At 39.6% G+C, this 21,029-nt stretch overlaps 1 protein-coding gene across 7 annotated transcripts in view; it reads left to right on the forward strand.

Moving 5' to 3' along the window:
* ARMC3 (armadillo repeat containing 3) overlaps positions 1 to 21,029 on the forward strand; it is a 159,335-nt gene that overhangs the window by 65,802 nt on the left and 72,504 nt on the right. For 6 of the 7 annotated variants that reach the window (XR_013485710.1, XM_020978261.2, XM_020978264.2 and 3 more), the window contains 2 exons: positions 805 to 999; positions 7,663 to 7,846. Coding sequence is in view for 6 of the 7 variants with exons in the window: in XM_020978261.2 (XP_020833920.2) it covers positions 805 to 999; positions 7,663 to 7,846 (379 nt within the window). In the remaining variant the exon portion in view is untranslated. Of the gene's footprint in view, positions 1 to 804; positions 1,000 to 7,356; positions 7,576 to 7,662; positions 7,847 to 21,029 lie in introns of those variants that run through there. The other variant, XM_020978265.2, reaches the window with a different exon arrangement.

Here is a 21,029-nt window from a genome sequence, read left to right on the forward strand (position 1 = left end):
ATGGTTGTCTAATTGAATTACATTTTAAATACCCAGACCAAATTCTACCAAGTGGAGAGGCAACATGTTGCAATGGAAAAAAACAGTAGACTTGGTGTCAAAAGGCCTGGGCCTGTCACTTACTCCCTTCTATGACTTTGGGGAAGTCTCTTAATCTTTTAGAGGCCTCAGTTTCCCCATCTGTAAAATGAGGAGATTGGATTCAATGGCCTCTGAGGTCCCTTTGATGCCTCAATCTATGATCTGTGAATTATAAATATTGATGAATTTTGATTATTTGAATTTATATATAAACTATTTGAATATTGATAAATTTTGCTGAATAAAAAATAGGTGAAAGCAGCCAAGTAGAATCAGAACAGATCCAGTACTGTTTACATCCCTCCTGTTGCCCCCCTCAAATTAAAAGGGGTTGTTCACTAAAAATATACTGCAATTTCACTGAATTTTAAGTGAATGAGTCATTTTTAAGCTAGAGTTTGGAAATCTTTTTTTAAAAAAACAGAGATTATTTTAATTGAATTTGTAATGGAATTTGCTATACTCTAAAGATGATATAAGGAACACAAACGGTCGTGGGATATGTGGTCTCCCCTAGCCCTGATAAGGTATGCAGGTTTTATGAAATTGTTGGTACATATTTAAATTCTAGCTCGTTTTAGAAGGAGAGTTAAAAGCATGAAAATAAATGGTCATTTGTTGCTATGTGTTTAAAAAAAAAAACCTCTTCACTATTGCCTTGTTTTTCTGCATTACTTATGGTGTCACTTATTTATTTTTCATCTATTTTGTATTCCCCGGCAGGACTTTCAGTGTCGTTTGGCAATTCAGCAATTCAATGCAGTCCCTCCTATATTAGATCTCTTGAAGTCTGAATATCCAGTTATTCAACTGCTGGCTCTCAAGACCTTAGGCATCATTACCAATGATAGAGAAAGCAGAGTAATGCTGAGAGACTGTCAAGGACTGGACCAACTTCTTAAAATTCTTGAAACTAAGGTACTAAGTACTTTGGCTCTGGATTTGGGCCAGGTCTTCTTTCATATCTTTTACTAATAATAATATTAACTTAGATTCTTATAGAACTTTTAATGTTGGCAAAGTAATTTAATATATTATCTCATTTTATCTTTTTTTTTTTTTTTGCAATTGGGGTTAAGTGACTTGCCCAGGGTCACACAGCTAGTGAGTGTCAAGTGTTTGGTCTGAGGCCGGATTTAAACTCAGGTGCTCCTGACTTCAGGGCCAGTGTTCTATCCACTGCGCCACCTAGCTGCCCCATATTATCTCATTTTAACCTCAACAACCTTGGGGAGATTGTTGAGTAAGTGCTACAAAGTACTTCAATGGTTCTATGATCCCATCACATTAGGGACTCTTTCTAACTGTGCAGGTCACAATTCAGGTAGTGTTATCCTCATTTGCAGGTCAGGAAACTGAGGCTTGAAGACGTTAAATAATGTCAAAGGCATAATGAAAACTCCTGATTCAAAGCATAGTACTTTTTTCTAATACAACTCACTGCCTTTCTATGTAGTACTTTGGAGTTTATAAAATATCATCATGTGTGTGATTTCATTTGCTATTTATATCAACTCTGTGAAGTAGGTAGAGGGTGGGAGGGACCTAGCACTTATTATATGTTTTACAAATATTTTCAAGCAATTAATAATTTTAGCAAAGTAGCAAGATAGAAAATAAACCCACATAAATCATCAGCATTTCTATATGTCACCAACAAAACCCTGCAAGAAGAGATAGTGAGAGATACCCCATTTAAAATAACCATAGACAACATAAAATACCTGGGAGTATACCTGCCAAGACAAACTAGGAACTGCATGAGCGCAGTTATAAAACACTTTTATACAAATGAAGTCAGACTTAAATAATCAGAGAAACATTAATTGTTCATGGGTGGGTAGAGCCAATATAATAAAAATGACAATTCCTTTTAAACTAATCTACTTATTCAATACCATCCCAATCAAATTATCCAAAAAAAAATTTTATTGAAAAAATAATAAAATTCATTTGGAAGAATAAAAAAATCAAGTCTATCCAAGGAACTAATGAAAAAATGTAATGAAAGGAGGTTTAATGGTACCAGGTCATAAACTGTATTATAAGGCAGTAATTATCAAAACTATCTGATACTGGCTAAGAAATAGAAAGGTGGATCAGTGGAACAGAGTAGATATACAATACACAGTAGCAAATGATTACAGTAATCTTGGATTTGATAAATATAAAGATTTAAGCTTTGGGGATAAGAATTCACTATTTGGTAAAAATTATTGATGAAACTGGAAAGCAATCTGGCAGAAATTAGGTATAGACCAATATCTTGCACCAAGATGAAGTCAAAATGGATATATGATCTAGATATAAAGGGAGATATCATAAGTAAATTAGAAGAACACAGAACATAATACATGTCAGATTTATAGATAGAAGAACTTATGTAAAAGTAAGAGATAGAGAGCTTGGTGAGATGTAAAATGGATAATTTTGATTACACTAAATTAAAAAAGTTTTGTATAAATAAAACTAACATAGCCAAGATTAGAAAGAAGGCAGAAAATTAGGGGGAAATTTTACAGACAGTTTCTTGGATAAAGGTCTCATATCTCAAATATATAGAATGAGTCATTGCCCAGTTGGTAAATGGTCGAAAGATATTAACCAGCAGTTTTTGGAAGAAATGATCAAAGCTATATATAGGCATATGAAAAAATGCTCCAAATCATTATTGAATAGAGAAATGCAAATTAAAACAACTTTGAGATATCATCTCACATCCTATCAGATTGGCTAAAATGGTAGCCAGGGAAAATGACAAATGTTGGAGAGGATGTGGAAAAACTGGGACATTAATATGCTATTGGTGGAACCGTGAACTGATCCAACCATTCTGGAAAACAATCTAGAATTATTCCTAAAGAGTTATAACATTGTGTATACCCTTTGGCCCAACAATACCGCTATTAGGTCTGTTTCCCACAGTGATCAGGGAAAAAGGAAAAGGACCAATAGGTTCTAAAATATTCATAGGTTATGGTGACAAAGGACTGGAAATTGAGGGGATGCCCATCAACTGGGGAATGGCTAAATAAGTTGTGGTATATGAGCGTGACAGTATTGACCGTGCTAGACTTGCATTAAATAATGAAAAGTCAAATAAGCAGAACCAAGAGAACATTGTATACAGTAACAGCTTCTAAGAATAACTATTCTAAGAATAACTGTGAATGATTAAACTATTATGAGTATTACAATATTCAAATCAACTATAAAGGACCTATAAAGGAAGAGGCTATCCACTTCCAGAGAAAGAACTGATAAATAGAAGTATGCGTAATATATACATGCATACACACACACATACATATAGTATATCTGTGTCAAATGGTGACCTTCTCTAGTGTGGGGTGAGGAGGGAGGGAGGGAGAGTTCACAACTTAAAATGTAACAAAAAAATTTTTAAATATTGTCTCACTTGATTTAACAGCCATCCTGTGAGGTAGGTGCTGTTATTATCCTCATATGATCTTGAGGAAACTGAGGCTGACAGAGGGTGAGAAACTTGCCCAGGATTATACATGTATTTAAGTGTCTGAGGATGGATTTGAACTCAGTCTTTCTGACTCCAGGCCCAGCACTCTATCCACTGTCCCCCTAGTTGCCCCCCAGAAGATAGGATAGAGTCTCTTAGAAGTGAAGTGATTTAAGATCACAAACTGTTAAATGGCAGACCCTAGACTTGAAACTAGCTCCCATTATTCCATGCCCAGTACTCGCTGTACTAATACTATCATTGAGAAACGATGGTCCCTAAAGATTTAAATAATGAAAAAGCTCAATGTCAATTCAAGTTATAGAAAATTAGACACATGCCTTTTTTTTTTAAAAAAAGTTTTAATTATGCTTTGGCTTGTGATTTAGAGCAAAATTTTACTCCAAAACATTTGTGAGAGAGGAAAAACCTACAAAAGATATGGATTGTTAATGGGCAAATATATCTGTTTTTATTAAATTAAATTAATATTTAAATACCCCAAGATTATATTTTCATGTTACTTTCAATCAACTTTCAAATAGACTTGAGAGTCAGGTAAGCTTCAGATCAGTTTCCATGCTAAACCAAGTTGACAACTAATAGGAAATGTCTTATATGATCAAAAATTTCACATTGGTATCCAAGTTCTGTCGCAGAATTCCTGTAAGACATAGAATTAGGCATGATAACCATTCTATTAATTTCTTAAGTGGTAGATCAGAGAGAAAAATGCAGTTAATGACAAAAAGATGAGGGAAAATTAGAGCTAATTTTTTTCTTTTTTCTTTCTTTTTTTGTGTGAGGCAATTGGGATTAAAGTGACTTGCCCAGGGTCACACAGCTAGTAAATGTCAAGTCTCTGCTCTGAGACCAGATCTGAACTCAGATCCTCCTGACTCCAGGGCCGGCACTCTATCCACTGTGCCACCTAGCTGCCCCACAGAGCTAAATTTTCTCAATGTTTGCCTTTGGATTGAGTCAGCCAAATATGACCTCCATTTGGCCATCACAGCCCTAACTGAAGTGGTAATGCAAAAGCCCGGAGGTGAGAGATGAGGAACATAGAGAACAGGCCAGTTTGGCTGGATGGTAAGTGTGTAAATGTGAAAGGCGAGCTGGAGGCAGATTATGAATGGCTTTAAAAGCTTTTGCTCTGAGAGGTCTTTAGAGGCTATTGAGTAAGGGTTAATAACACGGTCAGATCTGAATTTTAGAGGATTCACTTTGGTAGTTGTGTGAAGGAGAGATTGGTGAGAGAAGACACGAGCCCAGGAGGCTCTAATGCAATACTAGAGACAAGAGGTGATAAGTGTCTGGAACGCGGGGCTGGCCGCATGAGGAAAGTGGCAGGGATGAGAGTTCTTGCTGGTGATTGTGTAGATGCATGGGGTGAAGGAGACTCAGGACTTGTGGATAAATGTCAAGGCTGCAAGCTTGGGACACTGCAACAATGGTGGTGCCTTTGGTAGCAAAAGTGAAATTGGAAGAGAGGTATAATTGTGGGGAAAGTGAATGGGTTATGGCCGTGTGGAGTTTGAGATGCCTGTGGGAAATCCAGTTTGAAGTATCTAATAAGTAATTAAAGATGTACAAGTGGAGCTCAGATGAGAGACTTTGGCTGGATATACAAATGTGAGAGCCATCTCTATAAAGATGATGATTAAACCAGTGGAAGTTGAGGAGGTGAGAGCACCCAGGATGAAGCCTTAGGATACATCCACAATTACGGAGCATGATGTGAAAGATGAACTGACAAATACAATGGTCAGGCAGGTTAGAGGGGAACCAAGAAAACCATGTTCTGAAAATCCAGGGAGGACGGATTGTCATGAGAAGTGGTAGACCTTTAGAATCAAATGCTGCAGAAAGGATTGAGAAAAGGCCATCAGATCAGCAAACAGGAGCGCACTAGTACCTTTAGAGAGAGGTTTCAGTTGAGTGATGAGGTCAGAAGCCAGAAGGCAAAGAGGAGAGGCAGTGAAGGCAAAGGGCCTAGAAAGCTTTAGAATTCTAAAAGGGAGAAGAGCTTTGGGTGGTTAGCTTGAGTTGATGGCATGGGCTAGTGAGGGATTTTTCCAGGATGATGTGGACTTGAGTGTGTTTGTAGGCAGCAAGGAAAAAGCCAATAGATGGGGAGACATGTCAGATTGGAGAGAGGGGGGGTTATCATGGGGACAATCTGCTAGACAAGATGGGAGGAGTTGGGATCAAGGGTATATTGAGGGGTTGGCCTTGGTGCGAAGGAGTCACCTTTTCTTTAAATGCAGAGAGAATAACAAATCATGTCAAGGGATTTTGAGTAGAGAAGGAAAGAAGCAGGACCTGTTTCATTATAGTGATTGGCATGTGTTTTCTCAGCCCATTATAAGGCAAGGCCCTCAGCTGAGAGCCAAGGTGGAGGAGAAGGTGTGGGAAGTTTGAGAAAAGAGAAGGAGGCTTGGAACAGTCTATGTGGGGAGTGGGAATCCACCAGGGCAAGAAAAAAAGGAAGGATATTTGAAAGAATTAATGCAGCTTCTGAATTCAATTCAATGCTTTCTAAGGAGAAAGTTAGAACAAATACAGGAGCTATTGAAAATGTACAATTTTGCATTTGAGATTTACTAAGCAATTTAAACAAGTTTGGTGAATTAAACATCAATCTAGTATCAGAAATTGTCTTATTTAAGGTCAGGAGGAAAGAGTGTATTTTAGAAGGGGGTTCTCCTTTCAGAAAAGAGTCACCATTGATTGTAATGTTTGTCTTTGGGCTAATCATTTATAATAGCTAACTAATGCCTTATTTATCTTCATTTTATGTTTGATAATGTTATTTTATACTTGTGATAAAGTGTAGTATACATTTATAAGACTGATATTGTCATTTTGCTGTTGTCGGTTTTAAGCATAATTTGGAAAGTTGTTTTTTTAATTTAACCTTAAATTCTAAATGGAGAAGCAGCATGACCTAGTGGTTGGAAGACAACACAGAGAATCAGTAATTATAATTCTGCCTATGCAGTTCACATATCACATAATACCAGTTAAATCACCTTACTCTATCATTTGTCTGAGGCTGTGAATATGTTATGCTGACCAAATAAGTGGAGGCATAAAAAAATCATTTTTCTATGTCATGTCTTAAATACCAAACATTGATTTTTCTATATTCAGGTAGCGCTTTCATTGCTCAGTTTTGTACCATTCCAAGTCTGCTCTTACTGCAACTTCTAAGCTCCAGAAAGGCACCCAATATAAATATACATTTCTTTTCAGAAATTATAATTATTGTTGTTTGGTCTCGACTTGCTTTTTCACAGCTGTAGGCAATTCAGAGTGAGGAAATCCTTCCTACTGGTAGACGGATAACAATTTTACAACTTGTAGTCCTCAAATGTTGCGCTGGGCGCTGAGAAATCAAATGATGTGCTCAGGGTCACAGAGCCAGCGTGTGTCAGGCACATGACTGAAAACTGGTTCTTCTTAACTCTGAGGTTGGCTTTCTGCCCACTATGCCAGGCTACCTTGTCTGACAGGCTTTACAGATATTTCTCTAGCAATAAGAATTTTTTTTAAAAAACCTTAAGATTATTTACAGATTCTATGTCAACAGATTCTACGTCAATTAATACAAATTTCAGAGAGGCTGGCTTTGCAGTCAAGCCTTGCCTCTGACATCTACTGGCCCTATCACCCAGGATGAGTCATCTCATTTCCACATGCTCCAGGCAATGTTCTAAAACCACAAATTTTAAAAGAGGAACTCATCCGCCCCTGTAAATGGGGCCAAATAATGCCTTACAGCCAATTCGTAATTTCTGGGAAGCTTACAAGAGATTTTATTTTAGTCATTACTTAGATGAAGTTGTAGAGACCTAGCATCCCATCGAACCCGCTGGATCCTGGCTAGATCTCGAACGCTGCCATTACGATTGTGGTAGGTGGGCAGAAGGCAAGGAGCAAATGGAAAGAGAAAGAAGTTAAGCTTGACAATACATGGACCTCCACACTCTCCTCCCGCCTCTGCCACTGCAAATGTATATGATGATTTTAGTCGCGCTTTACGTGAAAGATTGGACAAAATAAGATAAACACGCTAAAATCTTGTTTGTCTTTCTTGTTAGGAATTTAATGACCTCCACATAGAAGCTCTTGCTGTGTTAGCCAATTGTCTTGAGGATGTGGATACCATGCAACTGATTCAGCAGGCAGGAGGTCTTAAGAAACTCCTGGCATTTGCAGAAAACACCACATTTCCTGATATTCAGAAGAATGCAACTAAAGCAATCGCTAGAGCAGCTTATGATCGTATGTATAATTTTAAAGGCAAAATCTACATATTTCCTTCGACATTTTAATTTTGCTCAGTGGGCTCCGTATTACAATCTCTGTCTGCTTTCAGATACTAACCAGCCGACTGTCCAAGCAGCTAATCCTTTCACTTAAGGCAGCACAGGGTCTGTCTAGCCAGGTAGCACAGAGATTCCTTTGTCAGTGGCATAAGACAATAGGGTACCCTACAGACTAATAACCCCCAATGTAATTTAGTCATGTTCTTATCTTTTTATAATTACTCATTCTCTACAGGGATTTTTATTTTACTTTCTCTTATTTGCTGTGGATTTCAGGATTATACAGAATATGTACATTATTTGTGATCGTGAAAGCTACTGTTTAAATAAGTCTGTGCTAGGAATGGTATCTATACAGTAATTTTTCAAGTTGTGATCTAAAGTCTAGTAGTGCCATGTAACAGGATATGAAAAATTCTATATTCATAACTATACATAATAAGGTTTTCATTTCAGTGATGAGTTCTGCTAACATAAATCTGCAAAACTGGAGAGGTTTGTTTGTGTCAACAGAACCAAAGATGAAATTGCAATTTTAATTTATATCTATTGGGGAGTATTTTATTTAACACAATATATGATACAAGTTTTTCCCCCTCCTGTATCACTCCTCTTTCCAAGAATGACAGCCTGACTATTTTAGGTGAGTTACATTCTCAACATATATAATAAAGGAATCATTTCCTTCTTAATCCACACTAGAGACCTTCCCTGCCCTAGTTCAACAAGCAGAATTTCACTGACAGTTAGAAATTATACCTGTGGAAAGTATGAAGAATTATGCTGAGAAGTCTACACCCAGAGAAAGAATTTGAAATCAATAATAACAAACAATAAGAACAGCAAATCACTTGCGTGGTGTGTTAAGGTTTTACTTCCAGACAAACCAGCCTTGTCTTTGTCCTCACACTTAGTAGTGCATCTCCTAACAACCTTGTAACGTCGGTAGGGTGTTATCTCCATTTGATAAATCAGACGACTGAGGCATGACGAGGTTAAGTAATTTTGCCCACAAACACCCAAGCAGTAAGAGTCTGAGGTGGGATTAGAATCCATGTCTTTTGCCTTCTCTTCAGTACACCATGCACCATGCTGCTTCTCAAGTTAAGGTTTTCTTTGTATGGTAAAAGTTGGTTTATACTTAGTCTACATAGAGCCTGGTGTAACAGAAAGAACACTGGTCTTAGAGTCAGAAGACCTGTGTTCAAGTAATGACCTTGATACTGGGTGTATGACCCTAGATGGGCCCTAAATCTGAGTCAAAAAGATGACGATATTTACACTCTTTACCTCACAAGATCATTGTGAGGAAAGTAGTTATTAACCTGAAAGTGTTTATGTAATTGTGATGTGGACTCAAATGGATAGGGTAGTAGGGCTGGAATCAGGAAGACCTGAGTTCAAAGTCGGCCTCGGACACTTAGTAGCTGTGTGACCCTGGGCAAGTCATTTAACCTCTGAATCCACTGGAGAAGGAAATGGCAAACCACTCCCGTATCTTTGCTAAGAAAATCCCATGGACGGTATTGGTGCCCACAGGGTCACAAAGAGTTGGATACAACTGAACAGGCAAACAACAACAAATGTGCTATAAGAATTGTTGTACTAGGTCACACATACCCTATGTCACCAGAAATCTGGGCAAGTTCAGCTTTTATAGGCTGCTACAGAAAACCTGTGAGGGGAAGGGCTGACGGCCACGGCTGCTGCCTTCCTACTCCATGGCTCGGTTTCCCAGCCCAGTCTGCCCCTGCAGAAGCCCACGCGTCCTATCCTCCCCCCACAGAAGTGTCATCTCCACTCCATTAGACAAAACAAGTGCCCTCAGCTCATAGTGACCAAGTGCGTTGCTCCCACATGTCACCCACATGCCTACATGCTCACCCTTCAAAGTCAAACAACTTCCATTGTCAGACAAGTCCTGGTTAATGATCATAGCTAACATGTTACACTTATTCGCGGTAGAACCTCACAACTTGTGAGATAACTCTGATGTTACAGTGGAGGAGTCAAAAACCTAGTTAGTGTTTAAGGCAGGAGTGTCTAGCCCTTTGTCCGCCGTACTGCCTCTAACTGGTCTCCTATCCCTTGTCAGGTAATGAGCCTCTGAAGTTATCATCAAAAAAAGTTACATTATTTTATTTTTTCTAAATTATTTTCAATATAGACTAGAGAAGACGTTCCACATAGTGAATAGAGGTAAAAGGCTCTGGATTCAAGTCCTGCCTCTGACACATCTTGGCTATGTGACTCTGGACAAGTCAGTTACTCTTTCTTACTCTAAGCAACTTTCCAAGACTACAGAAAGGGCTGACCTGTTATTAATAGGGGAAGATCCTTCATTGGGAGGGGATGAGGAGGTCCTCTGTGTTATTCAAATCACAGGGACAGTCCCTCTCCCTATAGATTTAGTATTATGTATATCTACCCAGGACAACTTTTTGGCCATAGTTAATGAATACCTATGGGCCCAGAGATATTCATTTTCAACAGAAAATAACCCAGAAAGATCTAGGATCTCTGATGCCCTATCCTATTTTGCAGTGTATTTCTTTTTGCCTTCCATGCTTTTTGGCATAATAAATATGCCCAAGTGGCAAAAACGTATCACTTATCTCCACCATACTATTGCCTTAATGTTTTTGCAAGGAACTTGGAAAAGCTTCATGACATCATCAGTTAATGTCAGCTGTCACCTTCACCTACCCAAATGCCCCCCTCTCTGAGCCCACATTGGGTGTAACCACACACCTCTTCTTCCTTTTGTCCCCAGCACGAAAGGAGGCCTACCACTAAAGGTGTGAAGCAAGACACTCCCAGTAGAACAAGTCAAGCTCTCTTTTTAATGACCACTGTGCCTCATGATCATTGCTTGCCTCCTTTGCTAAGATACAGATTACCTGAACACGACCTTGTTTTGTCCCTTGCCTATGCCCCCATGGGACATGCAAGGCCATATCAGTCAGCTAACAGAAGGGGCATGTAAGAAGAAACTCCACTGGGACCACATACAGTCCAGATGCATGGTGCAGAGGCTGAACAGCAGGTGCAAGTGAAGCTATCTTAGCAATGACTGCCGAAAGCATATGCAGGATGACATCATACTAAGGACTTCTTGCCTATGCTGAAAACACCTGGACCCGGAACACTATGGAACAGTCTGTTCTGTTTAGATCCCTGCTTCCAAGGTCACACAAAAGGAAATATGAGCCAGGTTAATGATGCCAGTTTGACATAATGGATAGAGTGATAGATTTGGAGTTGTGTAGACCTGGGTTCAAATCCTCTGTTCTTCCTTGCTGTATGATCATGGACAAGCCACATAATTTCTCCAATCTATAAGATGGACCAGTAGTACCTCTAAGTTACACATACCTCATCATCCTTTTGTAAAGCCCATAACAAATTTTAAAATGCTACATTAATGCCTATGGTTATTATTATTATTAAAAGCTTGTGGAAGGACCTACAGTGGGGTTCCAGAGACTTCTCTAAATATTCTAGAGTATGTGATGGCTGCCCTTGTGCATACCCAACATTAACCGTAGCACTTGTGGTCATGGTCGCTGAGATGCATTCAGATCTAGGGGAGCTTCAGAACTACCATTTATAGCTCCTATCGTATCTTTGTGTGAACCTCAGACCCACCCTAGTGAGTGTGGAACTGATAATTAAGATGATGCCTGAAACTCTGATAAAAGGAATTTCTTCAGCTGTATAGTGTGTTTAAATATATGCTGCAGGATGATATATTGGACCTCCAGTGGGGTGCCCGTTAGCCGTGAGGATGAGCTACTCCTCAAAGCTATTGACCAGTGTCCATCATAGCACTTGGAAGTCACTAAAGGAATTTCACCAATTATGGAGACCAGACTCGAATCCTTGATCTCCATTTGGATTTTCCCTCTAGGGATCATGACCCAACCATTCCTGCCCATGTCCATATCCTCCCATATGTTCATTGCAGGAGTTCTATTCAATAATGCTGAGAGCCTTCCATTGATTTAGCTGGACATTTTGAGGATATCAGTGGAGCTGATAGACTGTCAGTACGTTGTCCCTTGCTCTTGATGGATGACCAGCCCATTCTTTTTTTCCTGCGTTTCCCCGATGACACCCTTTATTCCATTTCATCAAAATTCCTTATTATGTGGTAAGCCTGCTCCCATTCATTATATACCCCATCCGTTGTCCTCTGTATGATATTCATTTTAAATTCCTCCTCTGCTATAGTGTACCGTGATTTGGAATGCTGGGTAGGATATTAGTATTAACAATATAGGCCCTTGTTTGGGTTCATGAAAGGAGCCTTGGAATTTCCAGCCTGCTCTTCTCCTTCTGATTAATTTTGGGTCTAACTTGCTGTCCATTTTAACTGTCCATCCCAGTTAGATATCCTGATGGATGAGCTCTGAGGGTTAGAAGACCACTTGTCTTCTCTTGGGTAGATGGTCAGACCAAACTCTGAATAATTATGGATCTTTTCTAAGAGTCGCTGCCATGTGTCAAGGCTACCACCACAGCCATCTACAAACAGGAGCATGTGGAGGGCTCAGCATCCATAAGAAATCCCTCTTCAGCTCAAGCTCTGCTCTGTGTAAGCCAGACAACCCTGTCTTGGGCCATTAACTAAAACCTCTGATTATGGACAAAGCATAGAAACTCACAGAAGAGGAAGATACAGGTGGCATGGTATAGGAGAAAGATCATTAGATTTGTAGCAGGATGCCCTCAGTTCAAATCTTACCATTGCTACTGTCATTTGTAGTTATCCATGCCCTGTGTTGTGGGTCAAACACAAGACCCCTCCACTCAACTCCCTCCCCAAAGCACCACAAGAATCATCTTCCCCAAAAAAACCTAGGAATAGTTTAGAAAATTCCCAACAATTCAGTCAGAATGACTCACTATGAAGTCAAATTTGATCAATTCGTCACTGACATTTTTCTGGTGTAACACCGAGGGAGGAAGGGGAATACTAGGGCCTAGTTCACAATATATCCTTATTTTTGTTGTCCCCCGACCAAAGATAAGTGTGCGCACAGCTTATAAGCATCTCACTTGCCTTGACACACCAGCAAAGGCTTCCCTCTCCCTCTCATACACATTCCTTTTTTCTTTAGTTTTTATTGTTATAATTTATTTTCATGTCACCTACATTTCCCAAAGTATCCCTTCCCCTGCTTCCTAGAACCTCATTTTTGCCAAGCTTTGTTAGTCTTCTCACTTTCAGGTGTAATCCCCCCTCTGTCCCCTTCCTCAGGGCTGAGAAGCGTGGATCTGCTTTTTCCCACTCCTAACCTGATTTTGCACACCAGTGACCTTTTCTTCCAGTGACTTTAGAACTAGGATCCAGTATTTATGGATCAATCATGGGGGCATCTTAGCTTCACCCTCTCTGAACCTGGTCTAGAGAAGGGGCACCGTCCAGAACCCTCATCCAGGGAAGGTAGGACAGCCTACAACACTAGGCCAGATGCTCCATATCAGAAATATGGACCCATACTGGGGCAGGTGAAGCCTCAATCTGACCACTTCGGAGACATTTCTCTTGCTGCTTTTTTCCCCTTTAAAATTTTCTTTTTCTTTTAATGTGAATTTAACAATCATTAACAAACATTTCAATGTAACAAACAAGTAGGAGCACTGTGTATGATTTTTAAAAATTTTTTTGGCTAGGCAGTGGGGTTACATGACTTGCCCAGGGTCATGCAGCTAGCAAGTATTATGTGTCTGAGGCTGAATTTGAACTCAGGTCCTCCTGACTCCAGGGCCGGTGCTCTATCCACTGCGCCACCTGGCTACTCCATGTGATTTTTAAAACGAATACGTAACTATTAAAGTTTAAAATATAGTTACAGAATTGTTCTATTTGTGTTTCCTTCTGTACTTTTTTCTGACTTAAAAATGTTTTACTGATGCTTTTTTTCATATCTATCATTACTTGCTAACTTAGCACCACCACTACTCCCCTTATAACAAATATGTGTAGCAAAACAAACAGAAGATATTGCCAGAGTGGCCCTGTCTTCCAGCACATGTCTCATTCTGCATCTCTAGTCCATCACCTCTCTCAAAGCACAGGCCATGTTCCACCCTAAACTGCCAGCACTGGGATTGCTGCTGGTGGTGGCATGGGCCCCCAATCCTGCCTCTCCATGGAGGCCTTCTCCCTGCAGTCCTCTGGATCGGGTTTCACCCTTCGATTGACAGTGCTGTCTTCCCTCTCAGTGACCATGTCTGCCGGATAGAGCAGGTTATCTGTCTCCCTTTTAGGGTCAGGTGGCTCAGCTAAACGATCTCGAAGTACTCAACCTGTGCTTCAAAATCCCTTTTAAGGATGCCTTTTTCCAGCCCCAAATAGCTTTGACATGCCTGAATTCACCCAGGTACTCCGACTGAGGCCTTCTTTTTCTGCCTAATGTTCCGTATTGGTATGGGAGCTTTCAATGTCCTATGAGAATAACCAAATATCTCACAAAATTCTAGCTGTGCTCCTTAATCACAGGCACCAAGCAAGCAGGTAAGAACCTACTGTGTGCTAGGCACTATGTTTTCCCCCTCCCAGTTCCATTCTAGACATTTTGCAATTCAAAATGGTGCCTTTACCGCACTCTCATCCCTCAGCATCTGAGACAGCTTTCTGGGACATCCAGCCACCTCTGCTGCCTCCTCACCATGGAATATCCCTTCACAAGACCTACCTCCCCTTCTTATGTTGGTGAGTGCCTCTTGGAAGCTCCATTTTGTGAAGCGGTCCAAGACAGTCTGCCTTCAGGGCCTCCTGAAGCCTATTCCAGACTTTCTGGATTTCAAAATTCTGCCCCTATGCCCCTCCTCCCCTTCCCTTTTCAGGCCCCTTTTGTACATTGTCTTCCCCCGTTAGACTGGAAGCACCTAGAGGGCAGGAACTGTTTTTCTTTTTTCTTTTTACTCTAGGCAGTGGCTTAAGTGACTTGCCCAGGGTCACACAGCTAGTAAGTGTTATGTGTGTGAGACTAGATTTGAACTCAGGTCCTCCTGACTCCAGGGCCGGTGCTCTATATCCACTGTACCACCTAGCTGCCCCAACTGTTTTTCTTTTTTACTTGTATTTGTATCCCCTGCACTTAATATATCTTTGGTCAGGGGACAACAAAAATAAGGATATATTGTGAACTAGGCCCAGGTGATACTTCTAGCTGAGCACCATCAGCTATGACTGCCTGAGGGTGGCACTGCCTTTCATTGAAATGCCCTAATTAGTGATGTTTATCAGTCCAGTAAGCACCGGAGAGGGCATGTTTCCACAGACTCCCATGTCTTACAAATCCCTATGCCAACAAGACTCCCCAAAAGTGTGAGGATAACCCTGTGTTATCCTTTCTTAACCACCCTGAGGAACTGTGAGGGATTCCTAATCTCCCCTATCTGAGTTTTCATCTCTAGTCTTCTAATCTTTTCATAGTCATGTTCAAAGCTGAAAGCTAAAAGCAACCCATATCCAGGAAATAGAAAAACAGGGGGTAGGATGCGGTGGAGAATACAAAAAGCCTCTGCCCTATGCTATAGAATCAGAGGTCACAACCTTCTTGTTTAATGCCTGTCCTGTTGAACTAATTTTTACTGCATGCCTTGGTAGACCCTGGACTCTGCTTGCCTTCCTAGACCTATGTATACTCCTGTCTCGATAGGGCTCTAGGACTCGGGATTCAGTTTTCCTACCTTGACTTTTATGCCCACCTGATCTTCCCTCTATTAAGTGAACATCTAGTTTTAACCCTTTGTCTTCCTTTTCCATCACTTTACCTAAACTCCAATTTTCCTGCTGTGCCTCCTAATTACTCTCCCTAAGATCAGCTAGGTGGCTCAGTGGGTAAAGAACTGGGCCTCAAGTCAGGAAGACCCCAGTTCAAATCTCACCTCAGACACTTTACAAGCTGTGTGAACTTAACCTCTCTCTGCTAAGGCAGAGTTGAAGTTCTTTCAGTTATAAAATGTGCATAATAATAGAACCTACTTTGGTTGTTGTGAGCATCAAATGAGACACTTGTAAAGACTGCACTGTGCCTGGGGCATAGTAAGCATACAATAAATGCTTCCTTCCTCCTTCCCTCCCTCCCTCTCTCTCTTCCTTCCTTCCTTTTCACTTGTAAAGACTGCACTGTGCCTGGGGCATAGTAAGCATACAATAAATGCTTCCTTCCTCCTTCCCTCCCTCCCTCTCTCTCTTCCTTCCTTCCTTTTCCCCTCTCTTAATTTACCTTCCACTCAGCTGTCAAATAGTTATTCCTGAAGCACAGATCTGCCCATTCTCAAAAAGTTTCAGTGTTTCTCTGTTGCCTCCATGATAAAATAAAAACTCCTCAGTTTGGCATTTAAAATCCTTAAAGCCCACCTCTGCAGAAAGATTACACATTACTCCTTATTTACTCTTACTTCGTGTTACAGACAAACTGGCCTGCTGGTTGTTCCTTAAACACAGCACTCCATCTCTTGTCTCCTGACCTCTGGAATGGATGCCCGCTGGGCCTCCAATCCACTCCCCACTATTACCCCCTAGAGCTCCTAGATATTTTCCAAAGTTCAGCTCAAATGCCACTTCCTACATGAGGCCTTTCCTGATCCCTTCAGAAACTAGTAACTCTCTCTCCCAAAATCTGTCGCTCTTCCTTTGTATTTACTTTGCATTTATTTATAGGTGTGTGCTTTGTTCTCCCCTCCCTAAACTCCCCAGGTAAGCCACTTGAAGTCAGGGACAGCTTCATTTTTGCCCCCATATCCCTGGCACTAGCACAGTGCCTAGTACACAGTAGGCATTTAATAAATGCATGTTGCTTGATTAGCTAGTCCTGCCCCCACAAGTCCTAACATGACAAACTCGAAAGTCAAATCACACCCGAAAAACATCAATAAGAAATAGTACCAGAAATACAAAAACATTTACCATTTTTGTATGTATGTATGTATGTATGTATGTGTCCCTACCTTAAACCCTAGAAAATGTCCAGTACATAGATCTTGGCAATCTGTCTCTAAAAGTTAGGCAGCTAGGTGGTGTAGGGCTAGAGCCTTGGATGTGTAGTCAAGAACACTTGAGTTTATAACCTCACTTCAACAACAACAACAAAAGTAGATGAGGTAAATTTCCCCCATTTTACCGATAAGGAAACTAGACCTGGATGAGGTTGAGTGACTGGCCCAGGGTCACGCAGCTAGTAAATGTCTGAGGCCAGATTGGAATTCAGCAATGAGTCTTCACGACTCTGTGCACTATGGCGCCACCTAGCTGCCCTTCTGCATCTACTGTGTACGGTTACTATGCAGATGCAATTATATGCTATCTGAATGCACTACATGCCCTCATTACAAAGTACAGATGAATAGCAAATCTTTGCAAGGAGTCTCCACGCTGGGGATTGCCCATGCTGGTGAAATCACCACTGCTGCTCCCTCCTCTGATCCCCAATGCCAAGAACCATATGTGAAACATTTTTTTTTAATAGTGGCTATAAAACAGGAAATTCAGCTGAGTGAGTGAAGAAGTTACATATCCTTAACCGTGTGTAAAACCAAGATTGCTCAGCCTTTGACCTGACACCAGGAGGATGAAAGAGTTCATTACACTGCTCCCAGCGAGGTTTATGGACTCGCATTAACTTGGCATTAGGGATGAAGGTGACAGAAGAGCAACTCCTTAGATCGAGAAAGAAAATTAGTATGAACGTGAGTTTTTGTGACGACAAAATTCTGTATCTTTTCTTTTTTTAAGTGGCACTAAAAATCACTGTTTTAAGGTTCATTACTGTACTAACAGCTTACCTCACATATACATCTTCACTGTTTTCTGTAATTAAAATGTAAATGCTTCACTTGGTGTAGGAATTCAACAAAGTACTGAGCTGATAGGTTGTTTTCATCTTTCAAATCTGTTATAACCACACAGCAGTCTGCACTTTTGAGGTTTGGTGAACACAGCTGGATTTTTAGAACATTCCCAGCAGGGTTGGGAAACTAATTACCTGCGATATTGATTTAAATGATTTTTTTTTTACTTCTCCAATAATTATATATGTACTATTTCGAGGTGTAACAGTTACCTACTATAAAGCCAGTTTCCTAAATTAGCTCTCTTGACAATGGATGTTAAGGTGCCATTTTAAAAAAAAGTGACATTGGTGATGTCTATTTAGAAAGCTGGATTTGAAAAAGAAAGCTCCATATATCATGAAGTACGTTGTGAACATAGCTATTTGGATCAAACTGTATTAAATTTTCAAATATTATGGTTAGATGGAATCTTCCTAAAGTTATATTTTGGAAGTGAATATATCAAAGAGTCAAATGTTTAAATATAGATTTCTTTTTAAACTAAACATGTTTATGGACAGATTGAGTTCAGTTTTAAATTAAGAGGTTAAAAGATTTAAAAGGATAGAATGGTGAAACACAGTTCATTAATTAATGGCTTAAAGTTCTTGAACAGAAGACTGCACTGACCATATTACATCTACTCTTTCCAGGTCAATATGTTCAGATAAGTGAAGGGTCAAAGATAGTAACTGTCTGTTAGAAAGATGATTCATTGTTGCATGTGAATAGCAGATCACTGTAAAAGGGAGGGGAAAGCATTTGGTAACTAAAAATAATATTTAGTTGCCAATAATTTCAGAAAACATCTTGAATAGTAGTTTTGAATTAAAGGGAAATGCATACTTTTTAAATTAAATTTATTTCTTCATGTAATTCTTATCATGAATTGTTAAGTTTTTTGAATCTGTAAAATCAGTCTTTTATATAGTGGTTTATTATTAAGCATAATTAGCCATCCTGCCCTTATGATATAAATTTATTTTATTAAAAGTTAATTTGTAAAGAATCTAGACCCATGACCAAACTTTACAAAGAATAATTAACTAAATTGGCAAGAAACAGACCAATTGTAAACTCCGTTACTTGTCAAACCAGTCTCCTGTACCCTCTCTAGGGCATAATCTGATCTACAATTTTTTGCCCAGCACATGCTTTTGATAAGATAGGAATTGAATTACTTAGAATTAGCTGCAGAAGATAAAAATAGTTATTGTGGCATTCAACAATTTTCTACTTCAAGTTGATGAAATGACTTTATCATGTTTATTTACTAATTTTATTTTTATTTATAAAAAATCCAGTCAAATCCAAAGGCCAAGATAGAAAAAGGAAAGTACCTGATGTTTAGGTGAAAACATCCTTATATTTTTCATTCTGGTTTTGTGTTACTAGGTTAGAAGAGTATGACAATCCATAGTCTCCCTCTATATACACACATACATATATACATATATGTGTATAGATGTATGGATATATATGCATGGGTGTATAGACAGATTATATGTAGATATATACATATACACACTCCTTGAGAAAAAAAAAAGATTTTTATCCTATATATTTTTATCCCTAGCATCTAATGCAGTATATAGCATATAGCAGGCCTTTAATAAGTGCTTGTTCATATGTACATACACATATATATTCATATCTGCATGTATGTCACATACATAGATATACACACAGGCCTTTATATTTATTCAAGTAAAGCTGTGGTTTATGAATGCTTTTGTTATTTTAATTCCCATTTATCATTATAAACAATGATTTCAGACTCTGCCCTCCACTAACTTCCTGTTCTCACCCAATCCGAACATGACCCTGGGATCTCCAAAATCATGCCAGTAGAGTATTAGAGGTGGTAGGGCTCACCGAGCTGGGAAAACCCAAGAGCATGGACTATGTGTCAATGGTCTGAGGTCCAGTCTCGCTGAGTCCAAAGAGACCAATCACGCGGGTTTAATACATAGTGATGAAATATTCTATCATAGTCAGTAATGAAAACTATCTACTCAGGAATGTATTAATTGTGGGAGTGCCCAAGCTGAAGAAATAATTGGTCTGTGAGGTATGCATGTATAAAAATAAAAGACCTATTTTGTCATGTTAAGTTTAATGAAAACCCTCAACATCCAATATCATTTTTCTTAGGTTGGTCTGATCTTTTACTTCTTTCTCAGAATGAATATAAACAATAATTGTTTCCTTTTTGGCCAGAAACCCTGAGGGTCTTCCCCTCCCAAGTGTATTTTTTTTTAAAGAGGCTCTTCTTTGCTTCACTTTTATTAAGTCTTAATCACTGAATGGATGCTGTTTCAGTCAAACTGAGACCTGTTAAAGACCTTAGCTCGAAAAAGCCAAGGTCCCCCACTGCATCCTGGGCCATCTCCAATAGTTCTGGTTCCAAAAGAGAAACTGAGGATGATGACTTCACACAGCCCTTCCTCCCTTAAATCCAACTCACTTGCATGTCATGCCATCACCTCCCTGATGTCATGGTCCTCTTCGAGAACCAAGGACAGAAAGCAATAAAAATCATGTGTAATGAATACAGGACTGATCTTGAAATCAGGAACGCTTGGGTTCCGAAGTCCTGCCTCTGATGTATATTGTGTGACTCTGGGCAGGTCATTTAACCTCTTGGTACCCCCCAGGCAATTCTCTAAGACCGTGTATTACAGTGTTGCCATACTGTCATCTGCAGCTGGGGAAGGTGGGGAAGACTTTCCTTACCAGGAATTTCCTAGATTGATGAAACCACAGATCTGGACTCCCTCCCTTGCCCCCAAGTACACTTTAAATAACCATCAAGTTATTGAGGGTGTACTGCAGTTAACTCACACCTGATCAAAGAAATCTATCATTCAGTTTTCAGTGTGAGCATTTACACCCTTGAAAATTGGTCTACAGCTGCAGCTAGGTGGCGCAGTGGATAGAGCACCGGCCCTGAAGTCAGGAGGACCTGAGTTCCAATCGGACCTCAGACCAAACCCTTGACACTTACTAGCTGTGTGACCCTGGGCAAGTCACTTAACCCCAATTGCCTAAAAATAAAAATCAAAAATAAATAAATATATAAAATTAAAATGTTCTGTATAAAAAAGAAAAGAAAATTGGTGTATAGTACAAATCAGAGTTCGATTTCTTGTTTTGTTGATGGTTTACACTTAAGAAAGGAATGGAGAAATGTCAATGATGCGGATTAAACGTGAAAGTGTGTCACACATGCAGTTTTTCAGAGAGGCAGTTTTTTGTTTTTGTTTTTTTAACATTGACCAGCATCCCTC

Source organism: Phascolarctos cinereus, unplaced genomic scaffold (genome assembly GCF_003287225.1).
Source record: "Phascolarctos cinereus isolate Bilbo 61053 unplaced genomic scaffold, phaCin_HiC Scaffold_1;HRSCAF=81, whole genome shotgun sequence".
Lineage (NCBI taxonomy): Eukaryota > Metazoa > Chordata > Mammalia > Diprotodontia > Phascolarctidae > Phascolarctos > Phascolarctos cinereus.